A 26,695-nucleotide genomic window follows, 5' to 3' on the forward strand; every position below is an offset into this window, starting at 1 on the left:
TATCTGTGTTCCAAACGCTGGAATCGTCTGGTAGGAATATTATTGAAGTTCTAAGTGATAAAGGCCCTAAAGATTGATGCTATACAACGTTTGACATGTTTGAACGAACGTAAATCAAACTTTTTTTACTTTTCATCGTGACATTTTCCGCATGCTTCCTACACTTGGAGTAGCTAACTGAACGCACTAACAACAAGGAGCTATTTGGACATAAATTATGGACTTTATCAAACAAAGCAACATTTATTGTGGACCTGGGATTCCTGGAAGTGCCTTCTGATGAAGATCATCAAAGGTAAGTGAATATTTCTAATGCTATTTATGATTTTAGATGACTCCAAAATGGAGGGTATCTGTATTGCCTAGTGTATTTTTCTGAGCGCAGTACTCAGATTATTGCAAAGTGTGCTTTCCCCGTGAAGCTTTTTTGAAATCTGTCACAGCGTTTGCATAAAGGAGATGTTCATCTATAATTCTTTGAATAACAGTTTAATATTTTATTAACGTTTATGGTGAGTATTTTTGTAAATTGTTGTGCTGCTCACCGACAGTATTGGAGGCAAAATATTTTCTGAACATCACGCTCCAATGTAAAATGGGGTTTATGGATATAAATATGAACTTGATCAAACAAAAAATGCATGTATTGTGTAACATGATGTCCTAGGAGTGTCATCTGATGAAGATCGTCAAAGGTTAGTGCATGCATAGCTGGTTTTCTGGTTTTTGTGACGCCTGTCCTTGCTAGGAAAATGGCTGTGTGCTTTTTCTTGTGTTGGAACTGTCCTAACATAATCTAACTTTATGCTTTCGCCATAAAGCCTTTTTGAAATCGGACAACGTGGTTTCATTAACCTGTTATGGCTAGGGGGCAGTATTTTCACGGCTGGATAAAAAAACGTACCCGATTTAATCTGGTTACTACTCCTGCCCAGTAACTAGAATATGCATATAATTATTGGCTTTGGATAGAAAACACTCCAAAGTTTCTAAAACTGTTTTAATGGTGTCTGTGAGTATAACAGAACTCAAATGGCAGGTCAAAACCTGAGAGATTCCTTTACAGGAAGTGGCCTGTCTGACCATTTCTTGAACTTCTTTGCCATCTCTATCTTTTACAAAGGATCTCTGCTCTAACGTGACACTTCCTACGTCTTCCATGGGCGCTCAGAGCCCGGGAAAAACCTGAATGTCGTCATCCCAGCCCCAGGCTGAAACACATTATCGCCTTTCTCAAGTGGCCGATCAAGTGACTGTGGGCTTAGGCGCGTGCCCTGGCCGCCCCCGTCTTTGTGATTTTTCCTCTGTTTGCCGAAAACGAGATTCCCGGTCGGAATATTATCGCTTTTTTACGAGATAAATTGCATAAAAATTGATTTTAAACAGCGGTTGACATGCTTCGAAGTACGGTAATGGAATATTTAGAATTTTTTTCTCACCAATTGCGCCATGCGCGCGACCCTGATTTACCATTTCGGATAGTGTCTGGGACGCACGAACAAAACGCCGCGATTCGGATATAACGATGGATTATTTGGGACCAAACCAACATTTGTTATTGAAGTAGAAGTCCTGGGAGTGCATTCTGACGAAGACAACAAAGGTAAGAACATTTTTGTTATAGTAAATCTGATTTTGGTGAAGGCTAAACTTGCCGGGTGTCTAAATAGCTAGCCCGTGATGGCTGGGCTATGTACTTAGAATATTGCAAAATGTGCTTTCACCAAAAAGCTATTTTAAAATCGGACATATCGAGTGCATAGAGGAGTTCTGTATCTATAATTCTTAAAATAATTGTTATGCTTTTTGTGAACGTTTATCGTGAGTAACTTAGTAAATTGTTAGTAAATTCCCCGGAAGTTTGCTAGTTCTGAACGTCACATGCTAATGTAAAAAGCTGTTTTTTGATATAAATATGAACTTGATTGAACAAAACATGCATGTATTGTATAACATAATGTCCTAGGTGTGTCATCTGATGAAGATCATCAAAGGTTAGTGCTGCATTTAGCTGTCTTCTGGGTTTTTGTGACATATGCTAGCTTGAAAAATGGGTGTCTGATTATTTCTGGCTGGGTACTCTGCTGACATAATCTAATGTTTTGCTTTCGCTGTAAAGCCTTTTTGAAATCGGACAGTGTGGTTAGATAAAGGAGAGTCTTGTCTTTAAAATGCTGTGAAATAGTCATACGTTTGAAAAATTGAAGTTTTTGTATTTTTGAGGAATTTGTAATTCGCGCCACGCCTATCATTGGATATTGGAGCAGGTGTTCCGCTAGCGGAACGTCTAGATGTAAGAGGTTAAGGAGACGTGTACCTTTAAAAATGGTGTAAAATAGTCCTTTGTTTGAGAACTTTGAATTATGACATTTTGTGGTTTTAAATTTGGCGCTCTGATTTTTCACTGGCTGTTGAATAGTGTGAACCGTGGGTGGGACACTAGGTTAAAGGCACAGTAACTTAGTGTATGTAAACTTCTGACCCACTGGAATTGTGATACAGTGAATTATAAGTGAAATAATCTGTCTGTAAACAATTGTTGGGAAAATGACTTGTGTCATGCACAAAGTAGATGTCCTAACCAACTTGCCAAAACTATAGTTTGTTAACAAGAAATATGTGGAGTGGTTGAAAAACGAGTTTTAATGACTCCAACCTAAGCATATGCAAACGTCTGACTTCAACCGTATCACACTCCAAATTGAGCACAGGTGCATGCAATTTCATTTGATCAGCCTTGAGATGTTTCTACAACTTGATTGGAGTCCACCTGTGGCCAATTCAATTAACTGGACATGATTTGGAAACGTACACACCTGTCTATATAAGGTCCCACAGTTGACAGTGCATGTCAGAGCAAAAACCAAGCCATGAGGTCGGGGGAATTATGCATCGATCATCAAGGTAGAATTGCAATGAGGCATATCTGGGGAAGGATATGAAACAATTTCTTGAGTGTTGAAAGTTTCCAAGAGCACAGTGTTCTGTAGCATTGGGAAATTGAAAATATGGAACTACCCAGACTCTGCCTAGAGATGGCCATCCGACCAAACTGAGCAACCAGGCAAGAACAACCTTGGTCAGGGAGGTGACCAAAAACCCAGGACCATTCGGACAGAACTACAGCCATCCTTGGCAGAGATGGGAGAACCTGCCAGAAGGACAAGTCTCAACAGCACTTCACCATTTTGGGCTTTATGGGAGAGTGGCCGGACAGAAGCCACTCCTGAGAAAAAGGCACATGACAGCATGCCTGGAGTTTGCTTAAAGGCATGTGAAAGACAGAGCATAAGGCCAAAGATTCTGTGGTCTGATGAGATTTTTTTTAAACTCTTTGGTCTGAATGCAAAGCACTATTTCTGGAGAAAACCTGTCACAGCTCATCACCTGTCTAGCACCATCCCTATCGTGAATCATGGCGGTGGCAGCATCGTGCTATGGGATGCTTTTCAGCGGCATGCACTGGGAGACTGGTAAGGATAGAGGGAACAGTGAATGGAGCCAAATCCTTGATGAGAACCTGCTTCAGAGTGCAAATGACCGGGGGCGTAGATCTACGTTCCAACTGGACAATGACCTCAAGCATACAGCCGAAGCAACGCTGGAATGGCTTCAGAACAAGAATGTGAAAGTCCTTGAGTGACCCAGACAAAGCCCGGACTTGAATCCCATTGAAAATCTACGGAAAGAATTGAAGATTGCTGTTCACTGCCGCTCCCTATCGAACTTAACAGAGCTTGAGGAAATCTTCAAGGGAAAAAAATGGGATAAATTCCCCAATTCCTGATGTGCAAAGCTGACATACCCAAGACAACTCAAAGTTGCAATGACAGCCAAAGGTGCTCATACAAAGTATTGACTCAGGGGTGTGAATACTTATGTAAATTACATTTATTCTCAATAAATTTGCTAACATTTCTAAAAACATGTTTTCACTTTGTCATTATGGGGTATCGTGTGTTTTTGGGTGAAAACATGTTTATATTTAATCCATTTTGAATTCAGGCTGTAACAAAATGTGGAATAAGTCAAGGGGTATGAATACTTTCTGAAGGCACTGTACATCTGTATGAATTATGCTGAATTATGCTTATTATTGTCCTTACCTGGCATGGCTGCAGACTTGGTGACTATGGGCAGAGGAGCGGGATGGCTGCTAGGCTCAGAGAAGGCAGCTTTGGGTGTGGAGTTGAAGGAGAAGGGCTGGGAGGCTGGAGCTGCAGCGGGGGTTTCTACTGCCAGGAATCTGAGGGACAGAAACATAAGCATATCTAGCTAAGCCAGCCAACAAACATCTAAGTCAGGGATGGGCAACTTTGATGGGGGTAGGGGCCATAAAACACAGAACTCATCATGAGGGGCTGGCAGTGGCTCATGGGTCTGCGTACCCACATCCAGACGCTGCACTTGATGAATTTATGAAATTGCTTCTTCCAATTATTGCTAAACATGCACCTGTTAAGAAACTGACTGTTAGAACGCTTAAGGCTCCATGGATTGATCAGGAATTGAAAAACGGTATGGTTGAAAGAGATGGGGCAAAAGGAGCAGATAATAAGTCTGGCTGCACATCTGACTGGGTGACTTACTGCAAATTGAGAAATGATGTGACTAAACTCAACAAAAAGAAGAAGAAACTGTATTATGAAGCCAAGATCAATGATATAAAGAATGATGGAAAAAAAACTTGAGTACTTAAAATGAAATGATGGGCAGAAAGACAAATTTAACTCCATCTTTCATCGAATCAGGCCCATACAAAAAAACATTTGATGTTGGCATTTAATTTAATGATTACTTCATTGGCAAAGTGGGCAAACGAACAGTGAGCTATCGTATTCATGCATAAAAAAAACAAGCATTGCAAGTTTGAATTTTGTAAAGTTAGTGTGGGAGGTGCGAAAATTATTGATATCGATCAATAATGACAAACCTAATGGCATTGACAACTTAGATGGAAAGCTACTGAGGATGGTGGCCAACTCTATATCCACTCCTATCTGTCATATCTTTAATCTGAGCCTAGAGGAAAGTCTTCGGCCTCAGGCCTGGAGGGAAGACAAAGTAATTCCGCTAAACAAAAGTGGTAAAGGGGCCTTTACTGGTTCTAACAGCAGCCCTATACGTTTGCTGCCAGCTCTTAGCAAACTCTTGGAAAAAATGGTGTTTGACCAAATACAATGCTATTTCTCTGTAAACAAATGAAGAACAGACGTTCAGCATGCTTATAAAGAAGGGCACTCAACATGTACGGCACTGACACAAATGGCAGATGATTTGTTGAAAGAAATTGATAATAAGATTGTGGGAGCTGTACTGTTAGATTTCAGTGCAGCCTTTGATATTATTGACCATTACCTGTTGTTGAAAAAAACTTGTGTTATGGCTTTTCAACCTCAGCTCTGAATCCAGGATATGGCAATCTACAAAATATAACTCATAAGGGTTTTCTTTAATGGAACCTTCTCTAATGTCATACATGTAAAGTGTGGCGTACCGCAGGGCAGCTTTCTAGGCCCTCTACTCTTTTCTATTTTTACCAATGACCTGCCACTGGCATTAAAACAACATGTGTGTCCATGTATGCTGATGTTCAACCATATACACATCAGAAATCACAGCTAATGAAGTCATTGAAACCCTTAAAGTGCTGCAGTCTGTTTTGGAATGGGTGGACAGTAATGAACATCTCTAAAACTAAGAGCATTGTATTTGGTACAAATCATTCCCTAAGTTCTAGACCTGGTAATGAATGGCGTGGCTGTTGAACAAGTTGAGACTAAATGACTTGCCATTACCTTAGATTGTAAACTGTCATGGTCAAAACATATAGATTCAATGGTTGTAAAAATGGGGAGGTCTGTCCGTAATAAAAAGAGATGCTCTGCTTTGTTGACACCATACTTCAAAAAGCAAGTTCTGCAGACTCTAGTTTTGTCTTTTCTTGATTATTGTCCAGTCATGTCGTCAAATGCTGCAAGGAAAGGCGTAGTTAAGCTCCAGCTGGCCCAGAACAGAGCGGCACGTCTTGCTCTTCATTGTAATCAGAGGGCTGATATAAATACTATGCATGCCAGTCTATCTTGGCTAAGAGTTGAGGAAAGACTGTCTGCAACACTTCTTATAATAAGAAACATTAAATGTGTTGAAAATCCCAAATTGTTTGCATAGTCTACTTACAAACAGCTCTGACACACACACTTACCCCACCAGACATGCCACCAGGGGTCTTTTCACAGTCCCCAAATCCAGAACAAATTCAAGAAAACGTACATATTATAGAGAGTCATTATTGCACGGAACTCCATTCCATCTCATACTGCTCAAATAAACAGCAAACCTTGTTTCAAAAACAGATAAAGCAACACCTCAACGCCTATCCCCTATTTGACCTAGATAGTTTGTGTATGTATTGATATGTAGGCTGTGTGTGCCTTTACACTTTTTTTTATGTAGTTCTGTCCTTGAGCTGCTCGTGTATTAATGTTTTGTATTATGTCATGTTTCATGTTTTGTATGGACCCCAGGAAGAGTAGCTGCTCCTTTTGCAACAGCTAATGTGGATCCTAAAAAAATACCAAATACAGCCCCCCCACCACCTAGCGAACAAAACATTTCAGTGACACGCCTTATGACATCAAAGAGGAAAAAATGTATATTTTAAAGATTTTTTGCGATGGGGCGGAGAGAAGGTTTAGCAATTTGATAACTAATTTCATGCAATTCTACACATTTTGCCATAGGGTGGAGGTAAATGTTTTTAAAATGATAACTGATGATCAATGGGCCCTACCCCAGTCGGTAATTCATCCATGCTTACTACAAGTTTTAGATAGCGGGCCGCTAGACTAACTTAACAATAAATAAAAAATAAATAAAATGTAATCGAATTTTTTTGGCTGACATGGGCTAATTAAGTCACTGCTGATGCACAAACGAATTTCAAAACAGCACCTTGTGTATTCTATTACTCGAACTCTCAACAGTAAGTTGAGACCCTAACGGAGTCGTTTTTAATTGAAATTGGTCCGCAGGCCTACAAAAGGGGGGCCGTGAGTTGCCCATAACTGATCTAAGTGAAATGTAAACAGTCAAAGTTATTCAGGTATGTATATCAACCTCTCACCTGTCATTGAGGTTCATCTTCACAGCGGGAGTGGTTGGCTCGGGGGTGCCTCGGAGCACCGTGATGGGGGAGGCGGTGGCCAGGCGCTGGGGGGTGGGCTTTGGAGTGGGGGCCGGAACTGGAGCCATTTCCATCACTGGAAGTTTGGGGGCACTGACGGAGAAGGCCGAAGCTGCGGCTGGGGTCTCTGTCAGGGGCTTGGAGGAGAAGGAGAAGCTACCAGAGGTGGCCAAGGCTGGGCTCGCACTGAAGGCAGTAGAGCCCCCCAGAAAGAAGGCGGGGGGAGCAGTGGAAGAGGAGGGGGGCATGGAGAACGAGAAGCCGGATGAGGAGGCTGGAGCTGGGGCTGCGGTGAACAGTGAAACAGAGGCAGGGGAGGAGGCAGGGGGAGGAGGGTTTGGTGTGGTGGCCAAGGGAAGGCGGAGCGGAGGGAATGCCGCCGGGGCTGATGGGAGAGAGGAGGTTGGGTAAGGGGGGAGGGGAGCTGCAGATCCTGCAATGCAGAGAGGAGAGCTGCTTTTAGTGGATCCTATCACAACACTATTATAAATACTTTACAGTATGATAGTAGTATAGGTATTGCAAGTATCATAAGACAAATGTATTCAGTGAGATAGAAAAAAAATACACGATTTGTAAATATGAAAAAGCTGAAGAGGTCCTCCAGACCTGCAGGGGGCAGTCTCTCTCCGTCCAGGGCCAGGCTGGTGGGGGCAGCGACCAGTTGCTTGACCCCAGGGTTGAAGTTGAGCAGTGAAAAGGGGCACAGAACTCCATCTGTAGACAGCAGCAGCAGAGTGGGCGCCGGGGGCAAAGTCTTCTCATCGGCTGTAGTGACATAGCGGGGAAAAGTGACATCAAGTACAGTATAACTAACTAGGTCTAACTATTGGTAGCCAGAGAGAAACACACAGGCATACACACACTTTAACTGAAACAACAAGGCAAACACCCAGCCAGACAGATATACACACACACAAACACACTTAAGCTCATGGAAGATGCACGCCCACACACAGGTACCCAGGACATTAACAAAAGCCGAGACAAGTACAGAGCATATGAATTGCTATATTGCTGTGTGACGTAAGAGACCTTGAGTTCTTAGTAAGAAACAAAGCCCTGAGCACTTGGAGGAAAAACCAGCACTAAAGCCAGTGTGATGAGACAAATAATGAGTCTGCTTGCCTGAGACTGCTCTCCAGAGACAGAACAACAGTTTGGAAAGCTCAGGGTAAACCTCATCAGCATTCTCAGACATGCTTGTCTGGTTCTGTTGATGTTCTCTCATTCGTCCGAGTCATTGTAATGAACGTGGGCCTCCCCCTTTCTCTTTCTATCCAATACAGCCTAGGTCTCTCGAGACAGGATTTGATCAGAATACAATCATTTAAAAATGCTGCTCAAATTGATAGTTTGGTTTGCTGGTGGAGTCTTTTAAGCGGGGAGCCCAGACAGGAACATCAGCGGTACTACGTGACAGTTTGACTGACTGTAGATACCAGTAGATACCGAGACAGTAGCATATCACTATTCATCTGACAGTTGCCAAAAAGAACGTACCAACCAGCGTCGCATACCAAATGCTACTGACTGACACTGAGGAGCGGAACATTGCAGTGCATTAAAAAAACTTTACAGACGAGAGTAGTGTTTTCTTTCGACCAATCGATTGGTAGAAATGTTTAAATGTGTATTTTTCCATATATAGACAAACCCTATGTGTTTTAATAAAATAAACTGTACAGTGCATTGGGAAAGCATTCAGACACCTTGACTTTTTCCACATTTTGTTACGTTACGGCCTTATTCTAAAATTGATTTTAAAAAAAGATTCTCATCAATCTACACACAATACCCCATAATGACAAAGCGTAAACAGGTTTTTAGAAATGTTTACAAATTTATAAAAAATAAAAACAGAAATAACTTATTTACATAAGTATTCAGACCCTTTGCTATGAGACTTGAAATTGAGCTCAGGTGCGTCCTGTTTCCTTTGATCATCCTTGAGATGTTAACTTGATTGGAGTCCACCTGTGGTAAATTCAACTGACTGGACATGATTTGGAAAGGCACACACCTGTCTATAAGGTCCCCCTTTTTGCACATCAGAGCAAAAACCAAGCCATGAGGTCGAGGGAATCGTCCGTAGAGCTCCGAGACAGGATTGTGTCGAGGTACAGATCTGGGGAAGGGTACCAAAAAATGTCTCCAACATTGAAGGTCCCCAAGAACACAGTGGCCTCCATTATTCTTAAAATGGAAGACTCTTCCTAGAGCTAGCCACCCGGCCAAACTGAACAATCGGGGGAGAAGGGCCTTGGTCGGGGAAGTGACCAAGAACCCGATGGTCACTGACAGAGCTCCAAAGTTCCTCTGTGGAGATGGGAGAACCGTCCAGAAGGACAACCATCACTGCAGCATTGCACCAATCAGGCCTTTATGGTAGAGTGGCCAGACGGAAGCCACTCCTCAGTAAAAGGCACATGACAGCCTGCTTGGAGTTTGCCAAAAGGCACCTAAAGGACTCTGACCATGAGAAACAAGATTCTGTTGAACTCTGACCTGAATGCCAAGCATCACATCTGTAAGAAACATCATGCTGTGGGGATGTTTTTCAATGGCAGGGACTTGGAGACTAGTCAGGATCAAGGAAAAGATCAACAGAGCAAAGTACTGAGAGATCCTTGATGAAAACCTTCTCTAGACCGCTCAGGACCTCAGACTGGGACAAAGGTTCCCTTCCAACAGGACAACGACCCTAATCACACAGACAAGACAACGCAGGAGTGGCTTCGGGACAAGTCTCTGAATGTCCTTGAGTGGCTCAGCCAGAGCCCAGACTTGAACCTGATCAAACATCTCTGGAGACCTGAAAATAGCTGTGCAGCGATACTCCCCATTCGACCTGACAGAGCTTGAGAGGATCTGCAGAGAAGAATGGGAGAAACTCATCACATACAGGTCTGCCAAGCTTGTAGCGTCATACCCAAGAAGACTCGAGGCTGTGATCACTGCCAAAGGTGCTTCAACAAAGTACTGAGTAAAGGGTCTGAATACTTATGTAAATGTGATATGTTTTTCACTTTTAATACATTTGCAAACATTTCTAAAAACCTCCTTTTGCTTCGTCATTTTGGGGTATTATGTGTAGATTGATGAGGGAAAAACAACAATTGAATCCATTTTAGAATAAGGCTGTACACATTTCACATTTTCACATAAAAATGTGAAAAAAGTCAAGTGGTGTGAATACTTTCTGAATGCACTATACATTGTAAGCTCTAGAAACGTGTCCACTCCTACAATCAGAACGGTAAACTACTGTAGTAGTATTAGTAGTAATAATAATAATAATAATAATACACTGAGTGTACCAATCACTAGGAATTCATTCCTAATATTGAGTTGCAGCCCCCCTTTTGCCCTCAGAACAGCCTCAATTCGTCGAGGTATGGAATATACAAGGTGTCGAAAGTGTTCCACAGGGATGCTGGCCCATATTGACTCCAATGCTTCCCACAGTTGTCTCAAGTTGGCTGGATGTCCTTTGGGTGGTGGAGCATTGTGGATACACACGGGAAACTGTTGAACGTGAAAAACCCAGCAGCGGTACAGTTCTTGACACAAACCGGTACGCCTAGCACCTACTTTCATACCCCGTTCAAAGGCACTTAAATATTTTGTCTTCCCCACTCACCATCCGAATGGCACACGTACACAATCCATGTCTCAATTGTTTTAAGGCTTAAAAATCCTTCCTTAGCCTGTCTATTCCCCTTCATCTACACTGATTGAAGAGGATTGAACAGGTTACATCAATAAGGGATCATAGCTTTCACCAGGATTCACCTGGTCAGTCTGTCATGGAAAGAGCAGGTGTCCTTAATGTTTTGTATACTCCCTATATATTGAATGCATGAAGAGAAATTACCATAACCAAACAAACATTATAGATTAGAAATGCTGGGAATTAACAGTAAATGTAGGCTACTACTGGTGATATATGTAATGGTGAATTGATAGACACTAACCATCACAAGAGTACTCAACTATAACTTGTCCGGTTGTAGGGCTGTCCCAGACTAAAATAAAACTCTTGGTCTGCCTAGAAGGCCAGCATCCTGGAGTTGCCTCTTCACTGTTGACGTTGAGACTGGCGTTTTGCAGGTACTATTTAATAAAGCTGCCAGTTGAGGACTTGTGAGGTGTCCGTTTCTCAAACTAGACAACAATGTACTTGTCCTCTTGCTCAGTTGTGCACGGGGGCCTCCCACTCTTTCTATTCTGGTTAGAGCCAGTTTGTGCTGTTCTGTGAAGGGAGTAGTACACAGCGTTGTACGAGATCTTCAGTTTCTTGGCAATTTCTCGCATGGAATAGCTTTCATTTCTCAGAACAAGAATAGACTGACGAGTTTCAGAAGAAAGGTCTTTGTTTCTGGCCATTTTGAGCCTGTAATCGAACCCACAAATGCTGATGCTCCAGATAGTCAACTAGTCTAAAGAAGGCCAGTTTTATTGCTTCTTTAAAACAGGACAACAGTTTTCAGCTGTGCTAACATAATTGCAAAAGGGTTTTCTAATGATCAATTAGCCTTTTAAAATGATAAACTTGGATTACCTAACACAACGTGCCATTGGAACACAGGAGTGATGGTTGCTGATAATGGGCCTCTGAACGCCTATGTAGATATTCCATTTTCTTTTTCTTTTAAATCAGCCGTTTCCAGCTACAATAGTCATTTGTGTATACGGATGACGATGTGTGAACGGTAGTGTATACGGATGACGATGTGTGAACGGTAGTGCATACGGATGACGATGTGTGAACGGTAGTGCATACGGATGACGATGTGTGAACGGTAGTGTATACGGATGACGATGTGTGAACGGTAGTGTATACGGATGACGATGTGTGAACGGTAGTGTATACGGATGATGATGTGTGAACGGTAGTGTATACGGATGACGATGTGTGAACGGTAGTGTATACGGATGATGATGTGTGAACGGTAGTGTATACGGATGATGATGTGTGAACGGTAGTGTATACGGATGATGATATATGAACGGTAGTGTATATGGATGATGATATATGAACGGTAGTGAACGGTAGTGTATATGGATGATGATATGAACGGTAGTGTATATGGATGATGATATATGAACGGTAGTGTATATGGATGATGATCTATGAACGGTAGTGTATATGGATGATGATATATGAACGGTAGTGTATATGGATGATGATATATGAACGGTAGTGTATATGGATGATGATATATGAACGGTAGTGAACGGTAGTGTATATGGATGATGATATGAACGGTAGTGTATATGGATGATGATATATGAACGGTAGTGAACGGTAGTGTATATGGATGATGATATGAACGGTAGTGTATATGGATGATGATATATGAACGGTAGTGTATATGGATGATGATATATGAACGGTAGTGTATATGGATGATGATATATGAACGGTAGTGTATATGGATGATGATATGAACGGTAGTGAACAGTAGTGTATATGGATGATGATATGAACGGTAGTGTATATGGATGATGATATGAACGGTAGTGTATATGGATGATGATATGAACGGTAGTGTATATGGATGATGATATGAACGGTAGTGTATATGGATGATATGAACGGTAGTGTATATGGATGATGATATGAACGGCAGTGTATATGGATGATGATATGAACGGCAGTGTATATGGATGATGATATGAACGGCAGTGTATATGGATGATGATATGAACGGTAGTGTATATGGATGATGATATATGAACGGTAGTGTATATGGATGATGATATATGAACGGTAGTGTATATGGATGATGATATATGAACGGTAGTGAACAGTAGTGTATATGGATGATGATATGAACGGTAGTGTATATGGATGATGATATGAACGGTAGTGTATATGGATGATGATATATGAACGGTAGTGTATATGGATGATGATATATGAACGGTAGTGTATATGGATGATGATATATGAACGGTAGTGTATATGGATGATGATATATGAACGGTAGTGAACGGTAGTGTATATGGATGACGATGATATAAATCCAGGCACATTTAACAGTTAAGGCGATTGATTATAGACCTAATTAAGTTGGTGTTTCCTCTCTCCTCACTTTTCTTAGACAATTAAGACAAGGGCTGTTTTCTCATCTCCTAACTCTGCTGTTGCCTCTGCCGCATTGTTCTCAACACCAATATGCTGGTTAAATGTGCTATTATGCACACTGCAACATGGTCTAGGAAAAGTGCCAATTCAACAGCACACCTATGTGTTTCAGAACCGCAGACAGCGACCACTATCCAACGCAGGAGAAAGCACATCTGTTCTTAAATAATATTATTTGTATTTGTGTTGCACCATTGTTCTTACATAATATAACAATATACAATTTCAGTAGCACGTCTTAGACTGATGGACTGGGCCATCCCCAAGGCCTCCACAATGGATCAGTCCACTCAGACAGGTGTCTTGCACATCATGTTATTTTTTGTTGCTACTGCTCGAGTAAAGAAATCTTGGTCGACCATCAGCCTATCGACCAAACAATCGACCAGTTGACGAAATGGGGTCAGCCCTACATTGTTGACAAACATATCAGCTGATTCCAAATGGTTCACCAGCTTCTTTTGCCTGACCCTTCCTGCCTACTCCACACTCGTAGATCTGAATGAACTGGTAACGACATGGCAAAGTCCTTTCATTCAGCAAGGGGAGAATTACAAATCCATCAAGGAGAAAGTGACCAGTTTGGAATGGGGTCAGAAGAATCTGGAAAGCTGGAAGGGGAGAGAGCAGCAACCACTCACTGATGTGGATCTCCTGCTGGCTGGTGTAGTCGATGGCCAGCCCCAGAGGCAGCGTGTCGTCGTTATTCTGAGAGACAGGCAGCTCTCCCCTGCTGGCGTCCTCCAGCAACCACAGCTCCCAGTTGGTCTGAACAACACAATAGCACATTGCACAAAGAGGTTACATGACAACATAGACACTCAGGGGCTCAATTGATCAATATCAGTTGGCCTTTGATTAGGGCTTTACTACTCCATAATCATTTATCAGAAGATGCTGAGGTGATGTCTTCTTGTCCAATGGATGAGACCATGTTCTGCACAAAGATATCTGAAGTTGAGCAATCCAGATCAACCTTGAACTGCTAAAGTTTCTAAGACCCAGTGTGAGAATCAAGCCAATGCTGATTGACAAATATTACCTTATCTTCTTGCTTGGCGATGACACTGACTTCAATGGAGGCTGCTGATGCGGCAAGAACAACATCCCTGAAAGAAGAAAAAATAACAATGAGCATAAGTGATTCACCAACCTCACAGCTGTTCCTCGAACATTGAAGTTGAGAGCCAGAGGGAAACGGAACTGAGTTTGCATTCAAAAGCCACTTTCTACAAACAAGAAAATAAAAAAATATCTGCAGACAGGCAGGGCAGAATACAGAGTGAGGAGCGTCTCACCAGTCCTCTATGTGGCTGAGGAAGTAGTGATGCTGTCTCTCAGTGCAGGTGCCGTACACTGGGTCGTTGAAGTTCAGGTACCTCTCCTCCCTCTTCTCTGTCTTTGTCTGACATATCAACATGTTAATTGTCAAAATGGTTTCAGTAATAATGAAAAAGGCAAACCCATAAACTATCATTTAGGAGAGAAAACATTTCAGTCACGGAGTGAAATGACCCTATTAGTATTAGAACAATGAAAAATTAACACTGCAAAATGATCTCATCATCATTCAGATGCATGACAGACCATTGGTACTACTCACAGGGAGGGAGATCACCACCAGTTCAGGAGGTGTTTCCGGACAGCCGTCGGCTGCTGCATATGCCACAGCAAACACAAACGTACTCAGCCACTGCACATCCAGCACTGACAGAGAAAGGACAACACAAAGAAAACATATAATTGAGATTAAGGTTATCAGGCAGGAAAATTAAGGCACTAAAATGTTCAATTTCAGGTTTATTGCTTCAGGCCAGCCTGATCTGTGTCTAGTTTACCTTTGACAGGGTTGTCAGAGCTGTAGAAGCTTGGGCAGGGGATCACTTTCTTCTCCTGAAGCCCCTGTTCAGGAGAGCAGAGTCAGAGTCAGACCAGGGCATAATCATTAGAAATCGCCGGGACGGAGCAACTGGAATGGCATCAAACACCTGGAAACCATGCGTTTGATGTATTTAATACCATTCTACTAATTCAGCTACAGTCATTGCCCTGAGCCTGTCCTCCCCAATTAAGGTGCCACCAACCTCCTGTGAGCAAAATACATCATACACACCAGACTTCACAGGAATAATAAGTGTGTCTAACGTCGTTAATGTATTATACTGAGAGTTGTTGGTACAGACTTACTGGAGTATACTGACTGACTGTTGCATTCATTTTTCCTGCGGCTACTTGCTTTCCTTTGGGACTCCAGCATACTGTATTAAGGGAGAAGATGACAGAAAGCGAAAACAAATTGTATAAAATTCCAATTACATGAAAAATGTATTCCTCAAAGTGATTACACACTATGTCACACTTACCACAGGTGATGCCCTCTGTGGCAGGTAGCTGGGCCTGCACTGTGACGCTGTCTGTGACCTCCAGCACCATCATGCTGCCGTCAGACAGACAGGTGGCCAGCATGGAAACCTGCACCGGGTTCCATTTGAGGTCCTGCACAATAATGCCCAGGCCGGCTCTCGGTTGCAGAGTCGCAAATGGCAACTTCTGCGGTCGGGCCTGGAGAGAGGGGGCAGCCATGGAAGTGAAGGGATTAGGTGTGTGGGAAAAATATGGAACTGAAGAAGTTGGTGACTAGTCTTGGTGTGCTTTCAATTGATATCAAAGCATGGGCTCTGAACTCTGTTTCACCATGACGAAACCGTACCACTCCATTAGCAGTGGGGGGGTTGTTATGAGAGTTAATCACCTTGTTGATGAAGGTGCGGACGTCGTAGAAGGCCAGTGACAGGCCTGATGCTTCTGACATGCCACTGGCTGACAGGGTGAGCTCATCACTGCTGAGTCCCAGGTTGTGCACAGGCAACTCCACATGAACATCAGCTAAGGCTGCTATCCCCTCAACTGAGAAAGAGGAGTAAGATTGAGAGAAAAAGGTAAAGTCAAGTTACATTGGCCAAGGCACGCCATAACTGTCATTGCTTAGGAAAACCGTACGAGACAGAATGACCAATGTACAGAAAATCTTACCTATTTCATTGGAGTTTCCATCAACTTTGTCTGAAGCTAGGATGTCCCCCGTGAGGTACACCTTGATCTTTCTGTCTAGTCCGACAAATGTCAGTCCAAATTTGTTGGAGATGGCGAGCAGACTTGATCTATCCTTCGGCAGCTCATCAGGTGAATCAAAGACACGGGTTTTCTTCATTTGCCGGAACTGAAAATCCTGCATAAAATAATAGAATACTTCATGACTGTGATGGCACTGAATATAGTCTCATGTAGGCTACTCGTTTAACCCTTGCGTAATCTTAACATTCTGTATACTCCCCTAGTCCTAAGGGTAAAAAAATTTACCCGCCTTCACTAAAGCCCTAAAATAAAGCAGCTTAACTGAATTTTAAACCCCAAATCTATTTTGCATGAAGAAACAATTCACAAACTTTGTGAATATCTGGGTTTTCCCTCTTCACAATGCAGAAAGACTGCATTTAAATCAGTGGACACCACTCGATTTTATTACAATACACCTGTCATTATTGTTTTCCTTACTAAAGTAGAAGATTATTATTGCTAAAGGTACTGCATAGGTGTAAACCTACATTTTTAAGCAAGAAATAGCACTACTATGGCCTAAGAAAGTAGCAGAAATGTGCAGAAAGTAGTTTTGAATGCATTTTATTGAAGGGAAACAATAACAGTCTTGAACTTTTTGGGCAAAACAGTAATATATTCTTATATACTGTACAATGAAGACTTCAACTACAAAATAATAGTCTTCTCTCATTTTTTAACAATTGCCCCAGACACAAAGTGCATAAACAACAATAAATAAGATGGACACAAAACAAACGTGAAGACACAAAACAAACGTGAAGAACATAAAACAATCAACTAATTAGCACATATAGGACAGTATGCAAGTGTGTATGCATGGACTTTGCAGATGTATTTCTCACATGTGCAGCACATAGTATTTATTTTACAGTCCTTCTTTGGGGGGCAGAATTGGCATCTCCTCCTCTTGCCTGCCCCAGCCTCAGGTGGATCAGGACAAGATTCAGTCCCCTGAAGAGCTTTCACAAGTGCTGCAGAGGCTGCTGTGCAGAGGAGGTGCTCCCTTCTTTGAATGTGTGGGGTTACAAGTGCCTTTCCCAGCTGCTCCAGGAACACCCTCCTCTTGTTCCGCTTATCAGGCATTCAGGTAGGGTTGATCTTGCTCCATATTACAAAGGCATTGTATGAGGACACATCAATGCTGTTATGGAAGATGACCAGGGGCCAGCGAGCAGTTATTCTGCTGCAGCTGTAAGTTCAATCACCTGTCCATGTTGTCCATGCCTCCTTTGTTGTGGTTGTAGTCCAGGATGATGGCTGGCTTCCTGTCTTCACGATCACTGATCTCAGCCATTTTGTGCAGTGTGCTCAGGAGGACCACATTCTTGTTCCTCTTTGGGAGGTAAGAAACTAGAGTGGTGGTGGGGTGAAGGCAAACTTTGATGAGATGGCCTCTCTCCCCCTTGTTGCGAGGAGTGTAGGGGGGAGCTCAGGCTTGTTCTTTCTAACTGTGCCAACCATGGTGATCTTCCTCTTCAGGAGCTGCTGGCTGAGTTCATAAGAGTTGAAGAAATTGTCACGTGACAATGTGACCCCTCAGTGCATCGGTCACATCAAGCACAACCCACATCCCCTGGTTCTTCTCCAGGCCTCCACTGGTCAGCTTCCCTGTGTAGACTTGCATCTTCAAAGCATAGATGGATTGTGCGTCACAGGCCACCCATATCTTGATGCGATACTTTGCTTGCATGCTGGGCATATACTGTCGGAAAGGACAGTGACCTTTTGACAAAAGAGATTACTATCAGTAATTAGTATCAATGTCACAAAAAACAATCACATAAATCAATGATATTACAGCAATACATAATAAAATGAACTGTAAAAATTACTTACATTACAGATATGAAAATAAAAATGTACCTCAATGGAACCAGTTGCTCATCCACTGTTACTTCAGGCCCAAGGTTGTAGAGGTATGGCAGACGCTCCACCCACTTCTCCCAGACAACTCTTTTGGCCGCCAGTTTGTCTCACACGTCTTGCAGGTCTTGACTCACGGTTATCAAATCGCAGCACTCTTGAGAAAGTGTGAGACTTTCAGTGGCATTGTGGCACGAAAAATCGCCCTTCCACTCTGCATTCCAGAGACTACATGTAGCCTCGCCTCGGGACGTATACACACCCGCTAAGACTAGCAGCCCTATGTAGGCAAGCAGGTCAATCTCATCCATCCTTTTCCAGTTGTCTCCATATTTACGGAAACCCTCCAAATTTGTAATCTCCAGGATGATTTTTTCGATGGCTTGTGTGATGAACATGTAGAGGCGATGTCCTGGGGATAGGCAACTGCATGTCTTGTGGGCCCTGGGGTCATCCTTATGACATTTTGTGCTGCCATCCTGCCCTGGTTGTCATATGGTGACAAGGACCATGTTATTCTGCTTTTCTTTGACAGAAACGTCCCTCTTTCAGCTTGGGGGATTTCTTCATCTGAAGATGATGCATCGTGCTCTGGGTTGTATTCTTCCCCATCTTCTTCTTCAGATACCACCTGCTCTTCTAAATCATTGTTCTCTTGTTCCTCCTGGACATCTGAAAAAAATCAGATCTACGACTTGTTGGGCACTGAATTGTGCACTCATTGCTTCAGCAAAGAGAGAACTGGGGGGACTGTCATCAGAAGCACCTTTATAGCCTCTGACTGCATTCCCCATTAGTAAACAATGCTTAAGTAAAAATACTTTCAAGTACTACTTAATTTGTTGATGTTGGTATCTGTACTTTACTTCACTACATTCCAAAGAAAATACTGTACCTTTTACTACATACATTTTTACTGACACCTAAAAGTACTCGTTACATTTTGAATCCTTAGCAGGACAGGAAAATGGTCCAATTCACGCACTTGTCAAGAGAACATCCCTGGTCATCTACTGCCTCTGATCTGGAGGACTCACTAAACACAAATGCTTCATTTGTAAATTATGTCTGAGTGCTGAAGTGTGCCCCTGGCTATCCGTAAATAAAAAAAACAAGACAATGGTGCCAGCCTCCCGGGTGGCGCAGTGGTCTAAGGCTGTGCCACCAGAGATTCTGGGTTCGAGCCCAGGCTCTGCCGCAGCCGGGAGGCCTATAGGGCGACGCACAATTGGCCAGGCGTCATCCGGGTTAGGGAGGGTTTGGCCGGCAGGGATATCCTTGTCTCATCGCGCACTCGCGACTCCTGTGGCGGGCCGGGCGCAGTGCTCGCTGACCAGGTCGCCAGGTGTACGCGTGTTTCCTCCGACACATGGGTGCGACTGGCTTCCGGGTTGGATGTGCATTGTGTCAAGAAGCAGTGCGGCTAGGTTGGGTTGTGTTTCGGAGGACGCATGGCTCTCGACCTTCGCCTCTCCCGAGTCCGTACTGGAGTTGCAGCGATGAGACAAGACTGTAACTACAACCAATTGGATACCACGAAATTGGGGAGAAAAAAGGGGGGTGAATATATATTGCTGAATATAAGGAATTTGAAATGATTTAAATTTTTACTTCTGATACTCAAGTACATTTTATCAATTACATTTACTTTTGATACTTAAGCATATATAAAACCAAATACTTTTAGACTTTTACTCAAGTAGTATTTTACTGGGTGACATTCACTTTTACTTGAGTAATTTTCTATTAACATATCTTTACTTTTACTCAAGTATGACAATTGGGTACTTTTTCCACCACTGCAATAGAGTGCAGGAAATGCAGAAATTTGTTTTGGTTGAAGTTGAATTGAACAGTATAAAACAATCAGAATGGAGCGAGACTCATTGAAATCACTTAGAATGTATGTGTTGCCGCCACACTAGGATCACTCACTACTCATAAAGCAAATGTAGAACTTGTATTATTCAAAAACTAAAAATACCGTCATACCATTCTTTTTTCTTTTTTTAATACCGTCATATAATATTTTGGCCATATCACCCAGCCCTACCCTGGTGGTGTACAGCTTTCATGGAAATATGAACAAAGGAGATGTTTCACTTTTTCTAATGTTGGGGTCACTCTAGGAAAAGTTGAAAAAATATAATTTAGGGGGTTTTCTCTGCTGTTAAACATAGTGGCGGTCATTTTTTACCCTTAAGACAACAAGGGTTAAGATCTGTAAAGCCCATTTTGACTATGTTAACAACAATATATTGTTGACAGGACGAGGTGGATTTGGAAATAAATTACGTTGGGATAGCTAGCAGCTGAATGAATGCCTACTAGAATAAATGCTACTAATAGCAAAAACAAGATTAATTTACGTAGAGCACAACAGCATTCGTAAATTGATGTAACTAACCAGCTAGCTTGTAGGTAGCTAATTAGATGACATAGCTAGTTACTGTTGAAGAAAGTCAGTGTTAGACACCCAAATGTATACAGCTAGCTAGCTATACACGGTTGTTAATCCATACATCGTTGAGTTGTTTGATGTTCATGACTTTGTTGTTAGTTAGTTGAGTCTGGCTTAGCTAGCCATCTTTGACTAAAATATAGGATAGCTACTAGCTAGTAACATTATGGGAATTGGGCAGCAAGAAACAGACAATAACGTACTTCAGTTGGAAGGTTATCCCCAGATCGCTATCTAGCGAGCTAACTAACTAGCAAAAACACTAGCTGGTTGACAGGCAGACAAACTACCTGCTGCGCAAATACGCTAGCTAGCAAGCTAATGATACAAGCTAGTTAACTTGCTAGCTACGTAGCTACAATAGTTTGCCTACCTTCATTTCCCTTTCGGGAGGAGAGTCAGGGTCTTCACTCATTTTGAAATTAACAGCAGATATAATTACTTCAGCTACAACAGAACTTTACGAAATATACACGGGCTGGTTCTAGCCTTTCCTTTCCACATGAAAAGAAATCATACCGCGCTGAAATTTTGTGAAATACAATAAGGAAGTGACGCACAAACTTCATTTGCAAGGCAGAATAATCCATCCCAGAGCGATTGGCATGCTAGTTCAATTCAGACGAGAGTAATCGGCCTAAGACTCACATGTGACGTGACGTCAATGATTTCAAATTTGGAAGTGTAAATCAATGATCCAACATTAAATGATCTCAAAAGGCCTTGGCAGTCAGTTACCTGGGGACAGGTGACTAGAAGTGCTACATACACCACGAGCGGGACAGCATAACATTACTGTCGATCATAAACCCTAAAGCCGATGGAAAGATGGCGGAATCGGATGATGAAGTGGATTCTGAATACAATGGCTGTAGAATCAAGGAGAATTGGAGTATTATCCAAAATAATAGAAAACGAAGCAAAGTAGTGGACAGTGATGAGAATGGTCCTTTGTATCGAGTACGGTTTCTTAATGACGAGCAGCTGAGCAGAGTACCAATCTTAAAGAAACCATTTGAGTTATCTAAACTGGTGGAGAGAGTGCTGGGTAAAGTGAAGGCTGTGAGGATCACGAGAGGTGGGCTTGTTTAGATTTTTTGTGCTTTTGCGGATCAGAAGGAACGTGCATTGTGTCTTAACCGATTTGACAAGTTTGAAGTGTCGTGTGTGTCAGGCTACCCATCAAGGGGGTTATATCTGACGTCTCGTGGGAAGTCAATTTTGAAGAGATGAAAAATATTCCTGGAGTGATTGAAGCTTGTCGGATGAATTTTGTGGTGAATGGTAAAAAAGTGAAGTATCTATCTGTTCTTTTGTTTTTTGATATGGAGTCTCTCCCGAGTGGTGCAGCAGTCTAAGGCATTGCATCTCAGTACTAAAGGCGTCACTACAGACCCTGGTTTGATTCCAGGCTGTATCACAACCGGCCGTGATTGGGAGTCCCATAGGGCGCCGCACAATTGGCCCAGCGTCGTCTGGGTTAGGGTTTGGCTGGGTTAGACTGTCATTGTAAATAAGAATTTGTTCTTAACTGACTTGCCTAGTTTAATATAGGTTATAAAACGACCACCCCTCATCACTGTCATAAAACGACCAAACGACCACCCCTCATCACTGTCAAATGCTCCCTAAAACACTTCTGTGAGCAGACCTTTCTAATCGACCTGGCCGGGGTATCCTGGAATGACATTGACCTCATCCCATCAGTAGAGGATGCCTGGTTATTCTTTAAAAATGCCTTCCTCACCATCTTAAATAAGCATGCCCCATTCCAAAAAAATTGAACTAGGAATAGATATAGTCCTTGATTAACTCCAGACCTGTCTGCCCTTGACCAGCACAAAAACATCCTGTGGCATTCTGCATTAGCATCGAATAGCCCCCGTGATATGCAACTTTTCAGGGAAGTTAGGAACAAATATACACAGGCAATTAGGAAAGCTAAGGCTAGCTTTTTCAAACAGAAATTTGAAAAAATCCACTATAATTGAGAATTTCAATAAGCATTTCTCTATGGCTGGCCATGCTTTCCACCTGGCTACCCCTACCCCGGTCAACTGCCTGGCACCCTCCACAGCAACCCGCCAAAGCCCCCACCATTCCGTGGCTCGACGACTCATTGCGAGCCCACAGAACAGGGCTCCGGGCAGCCGAGCGGAAATGGAGGAAAACTCGCCTCCCTGCGGACCTGGCGTCCTTTCACTCACTCCTCTCTACATTTTCCTCTTCTGTCTCTGCTGCTAAAGCCACTTTCTACCACTCTAAATTCCAAGCATCTGCCTCTAACCCTAGGAAGCTCTTTGCCACCTTCTCCTCCCTCCTGAATCCTCCTCCCCCTCCCCCCTCCTCCCTCTCTGCGGATGACTTCGTCAACCATTTTGAAAAGAAGGTTGACGACATCCGATCCTCGTTTGCTAAGTCAAACGACACCGCTGGTCCTACTCACACTGCCCTACCCTGTGCTTTGACCTCTTTCTCCCCTCTCTCTCCAGATGAAATCTCGCGTCTTGTGACGGCCGGCCGCCCAACAACCTGGCCGCTTGACCCCTCCTCTCTTCTCCAGACCATTTCCGGAGACCTTCTCCCTTACCTCACCTCGCTCATCAACTCATCCTTGACCGCTGGCTACGTCCCTTCCGTCTTCAAGAGAGCGAGAGTTGCACCCCTTCTCAAAAAACCTACACTCGATCCCTCCGAAGTCAACAACTACAGACCAGTATCCCTTCTTTCTTTTCTCTCCAAAACTCTTGAACGTGCCGTCCTTGGCCAGCTCTCCTGCTATCTCTCTCAGAATGACCTTCTTGATCCAAATCAGTCAGGTTTCAAGACTGGTCATTCAACTGAGACTGCTCTTCTCTGTGTCACGGAGGTTCTCCGCACTGCTAAAGCTAACTCTCTATCCTCTGCTCTCATCCTCCTAGACCTATCTGCTGCCTTTGATACGGTGAACCATCAGATCCTCCTCTCCACCCTCTCCGAGTTGGGCATCTCCAGCGCGGCCCACGCTTGGATTGCGTCCTACCTGACAGGTCGCTCCTACCAGGTGGCGTGGCGAGAATCTGTCTCCGCACCACGTGCTCTCACCACTGGTGTCCCCCAGGGCTCTGTTCTAGGCCCTCTCCTATTCTCGTTATACACCAAGTCACTTGGCTCTGTCATATCCTCACATGGTCTCTCCTATCATTGCTATGCAGACGACACACAATTAATCTTCTCTTTTCCCCCTTCTGATAACCAGGTGGCGAATCGCATCTCTGCATGTCTGGCTGACATATCAGTGTGGATGACGGATCACCACCTCAAGCTGAACCTCGGCAAGACGGAGCTGCTCTTCCTCCCGGGGAAGGACTGCCCGTTCCATGATCTCGCCATCACGGTTGACAACTCCATTGTGTCCTCCTCCCAGAGTGCTAAGAACCTTGGCGTGACCCTGGACAACACCCTGTCGTTCGCTACTAACATCAAGGCGGTGACCCGATCCTGTAGGTTCATGCTCTACAACATTCGCAGAGTACGACCCTGCCTCACACAGGAAGCGGCGCAGGTCCTAATCCAGGCACTTGTCATCTCCCGTCTGGATTACTGCAACTCGCTGTTGGCTGGGCTCCCTGCCTGTGCCATTAAACCCCTACAACTCATCCAGAACGCCGCAGCCCGTCTGGTGTTCAACCTTCCCAAGTTCTCTCACGTCACCCCGCTCCTCCGCTCTCTCCACTGGCTTCCTGTTGAAGCTCGCATCCGCTACAAGACCATGGTGCTTGCCTACGGAGCTGTGAGGGGAACGGCACCTCCGTACCTTCAGGCTCTGATCAGGCCCTACACCCAAACAAGGGCACTGCGTTCATCCACCTCTGGCCTGCTCGCCTCCCTACCTCTGAGGAAGCACAGTTCCCGCTCAGCCCAGTCAAAACTGTTCGCTGCTCTGGCACCCCAATGGTGGAACAAGCTCCCTCACGACGCCAGGACAGCGGAGTCAATCACCACCTTCCGGAGACACCTGAAACCCCACCTCTTTAAGGAATACCTAGGATAGGATAAAGTAATCCTTCTAACCCCCCCCTCTTAAAAGATTTAGATGCACTATTGTAAAGTGGTTGTTCCACTGGATATCATAAGGTGAATGTAAGTCGCTCTGGATAAGAGCGTCTGCTAAATGACTTAAATGTAAATGTAATTTCTCCTTCACCCAAATCCAGATAGCTGATGTTCTGAAAGAGCTGCAAAATCTGGATCCCTACAAATCAGCCGGGCTAGACAATCTGGACCCTCTCTTTCTAAAATGAGCTGATGAAATTGTTGCAACCCCTATTACAAGACTTTTCAACCTCTCTTTCGTATCATCTGAGATTCCCAAAGATTGGAAAGCTGCTGCGGTCATCCCCCTCGTCAAAGGGGTGACACTCTAGACCCAAACTACTACAGACCTATATCTATCCTACCCTGTCTTTCTAAAGTCTTTGAAAGCCAAGTTAACAAACAGATTACTGACCATTTCGAATCCCAAATTGGAGGGCCTGTTGTCCGGACCTCTGGCAGTCTCTATGGGGGTGCCACAGGGTTCAATTCTCGGGCCGACTCTTTTCTCTGTATACATCAATGATGTCGCTCTTGCTGCTGGTGATTCTCTGATCTACCTCTACGCAGACGACACCATTCTGTATACTTCTGGCCCCTCTTTGGACACTGTGTTAACTAACCTCCAGATGAGCTTCAATGCCATACAACTCTCCTTCCGTGGCCTCCAACTGCTCTTAAATGCAAGTAAAACTAAATGCATGCTATTCAATCGATCACTGCCCGCACCTGCCTGCCCGTCCAGCACCACTACTCTGGACGGCTCTGACTTAGAATACGTGGACAACTACAAATACCTAGGTGTCTGGTTAGACTGTAAACTCTCCTTCCAGACTCACATTAAGCATCTCCAATCCAAAATTAAATCTAGAATCGGCTTCCTATATTGCAACAAAGCATCCTTCACTCATGCTGCCAAACATACCCTCGTAAAACTGACCATCCTACCGATCCTCGACTTCGGCGACGTCATCTATAAAATAGCCTCCAATACTACTCAACAAATTGGATGCAGTCTATCACAGTGCCATCCGTTTTGTCACCAAAGCCCCATACACTACCCACCACTGCAACTTGTACGCTCTCGTTGGTTTGCCCTCGCTTCATACTCGTCGCCAAACCCATTGGCTACAGGTTATCTACAAGTCTTTGCTAGGTAAAGCCCCGCCTTATCTCAGCTCACTGGTCACCATAGTAGCACCCACTCATAGCACGCGCTCCAGCAGGTATATCTCACTGGTCACCCCAAAGCCAATTCCTCCTTTGGTTGCCTTTCCTTCCAGTTCTCTGCTGCCAATGACTGGAACGAACTGCAAAAATCACTGAAGCTGGAGACTCATATCTCCCTCACTAGCTTTAAGCACCAGCTGTCAGAGCAGCTCATAGATCACTGCACCTGTACTTAGCCCATCTGTTAACAGCCCATCTATCTACCTCATCCCCATACTGTATTTATTTTATTTATCTTGCTCCTTTGCACTCCAGTATCTCTACTTGCACATTCATCTTCTGCACATCTATCATTCCAGTGTTTAATTGCTATATTATAATTACTTCGCCACCATGGCCTATTTATGGCCTTAACTCCCTTATCTTACCTCATTTGCACTCACTGTATATATACCCTTTGTTTTCTTTTTTGTACTGTATTATTGACTGTATGTTTTGTTTATTCCATCCCTGAGAAACCCCAATCTCCCGGTAAATTGTTTTCCTTTTAGTGGTGAGTTGGTACAGCCTACACTGGTTCCACGAGAACCCCGCTTACCTCCTCCGGAGAGATATTCTGGGAATTTTGGTGCCTGTCAGGGTTTTCTTTCTCAGTGCTCTCTTATTT

General features: G+C 43.5%; 1 protein-coding gene across 4 annotated transcripts in view; it reads right to left on the reverse strand.

The window, feature by feature from the left end:
• Positions 1-21,357, reverse strand: part of nup214 (nucleoporin 214) — a 76,936-nt gene extending 55,579 nt beyond the window's left edge. For all 4 annotated transcript variants that reach the window (XM_014133089.3, XM_014133105.3, XM_014133096.3 and 1 more), the window contains exons 1-13: positions 21,158-21,357; positions 16,374-16,569; positions 16,093-16,247; positions 15,704-15,902; positions 15,528-15,598; positions 15,179-15,242; positions 14,944-15,047; positions 14,639-14,745; positions 14,383-14,449; positions 13,982-14,108; positions 7,796-7,954; positions 7,127-7,619; positions 4,107-4,246 (exon numbers count right to left, since the gene is read on the reverse strand). In XM_014133089.3, coding sequence (XP_013988564.1) covers positions 4,107-4,246; positions 7,127-7,619; positions 7,796-7,954; positions 13,982-14,108; positions 14,383-14,449; positions 14,639-14,745; positions 14,944-15,047; positions 15,179-15,242; positions 15,528-15,598; positions 15,704-15,902; positions 16,093-16,247; positions 16,374-16,569; positions 21,158-21,199 — 1,924 coding nt within the window. In that variant the 5' untranslated portion in view covers positions 21,200-21,357. The remainder of the gene's footprint in view (positions 1-4,106; positions 4,247-7,126; positions 7,620-7,795; positions 7,955-13,981; positions 14,109-14,382; positions 14,450-14,638; positions 14,746-14,943; positions 15,048-15,178; positions 15,243-15,527; positions 15,599-15,703; positions 15,903-16,092; positions 16,248-16,373; positions 16,570-21,157) is intronic.
• Between the last annotated feature and the right edge of the window lie 5,338 nt (positions 21,358-26,695).

The sequence above is a fragment of the Salmo salar genome, chromosome 01 (genome assembly GCF_965601325.2).
Source record: "Salmo salar chromosome 01, fSalSal1, whole genome shotgun sequence".
Classification (NCBI taxonomy): domain Eukaryota; kingdom Metazoa; phylum Chordata; class Actinopteri; order Salmoniformes; family Salmonidae; genus Salmo; species Salmo salar.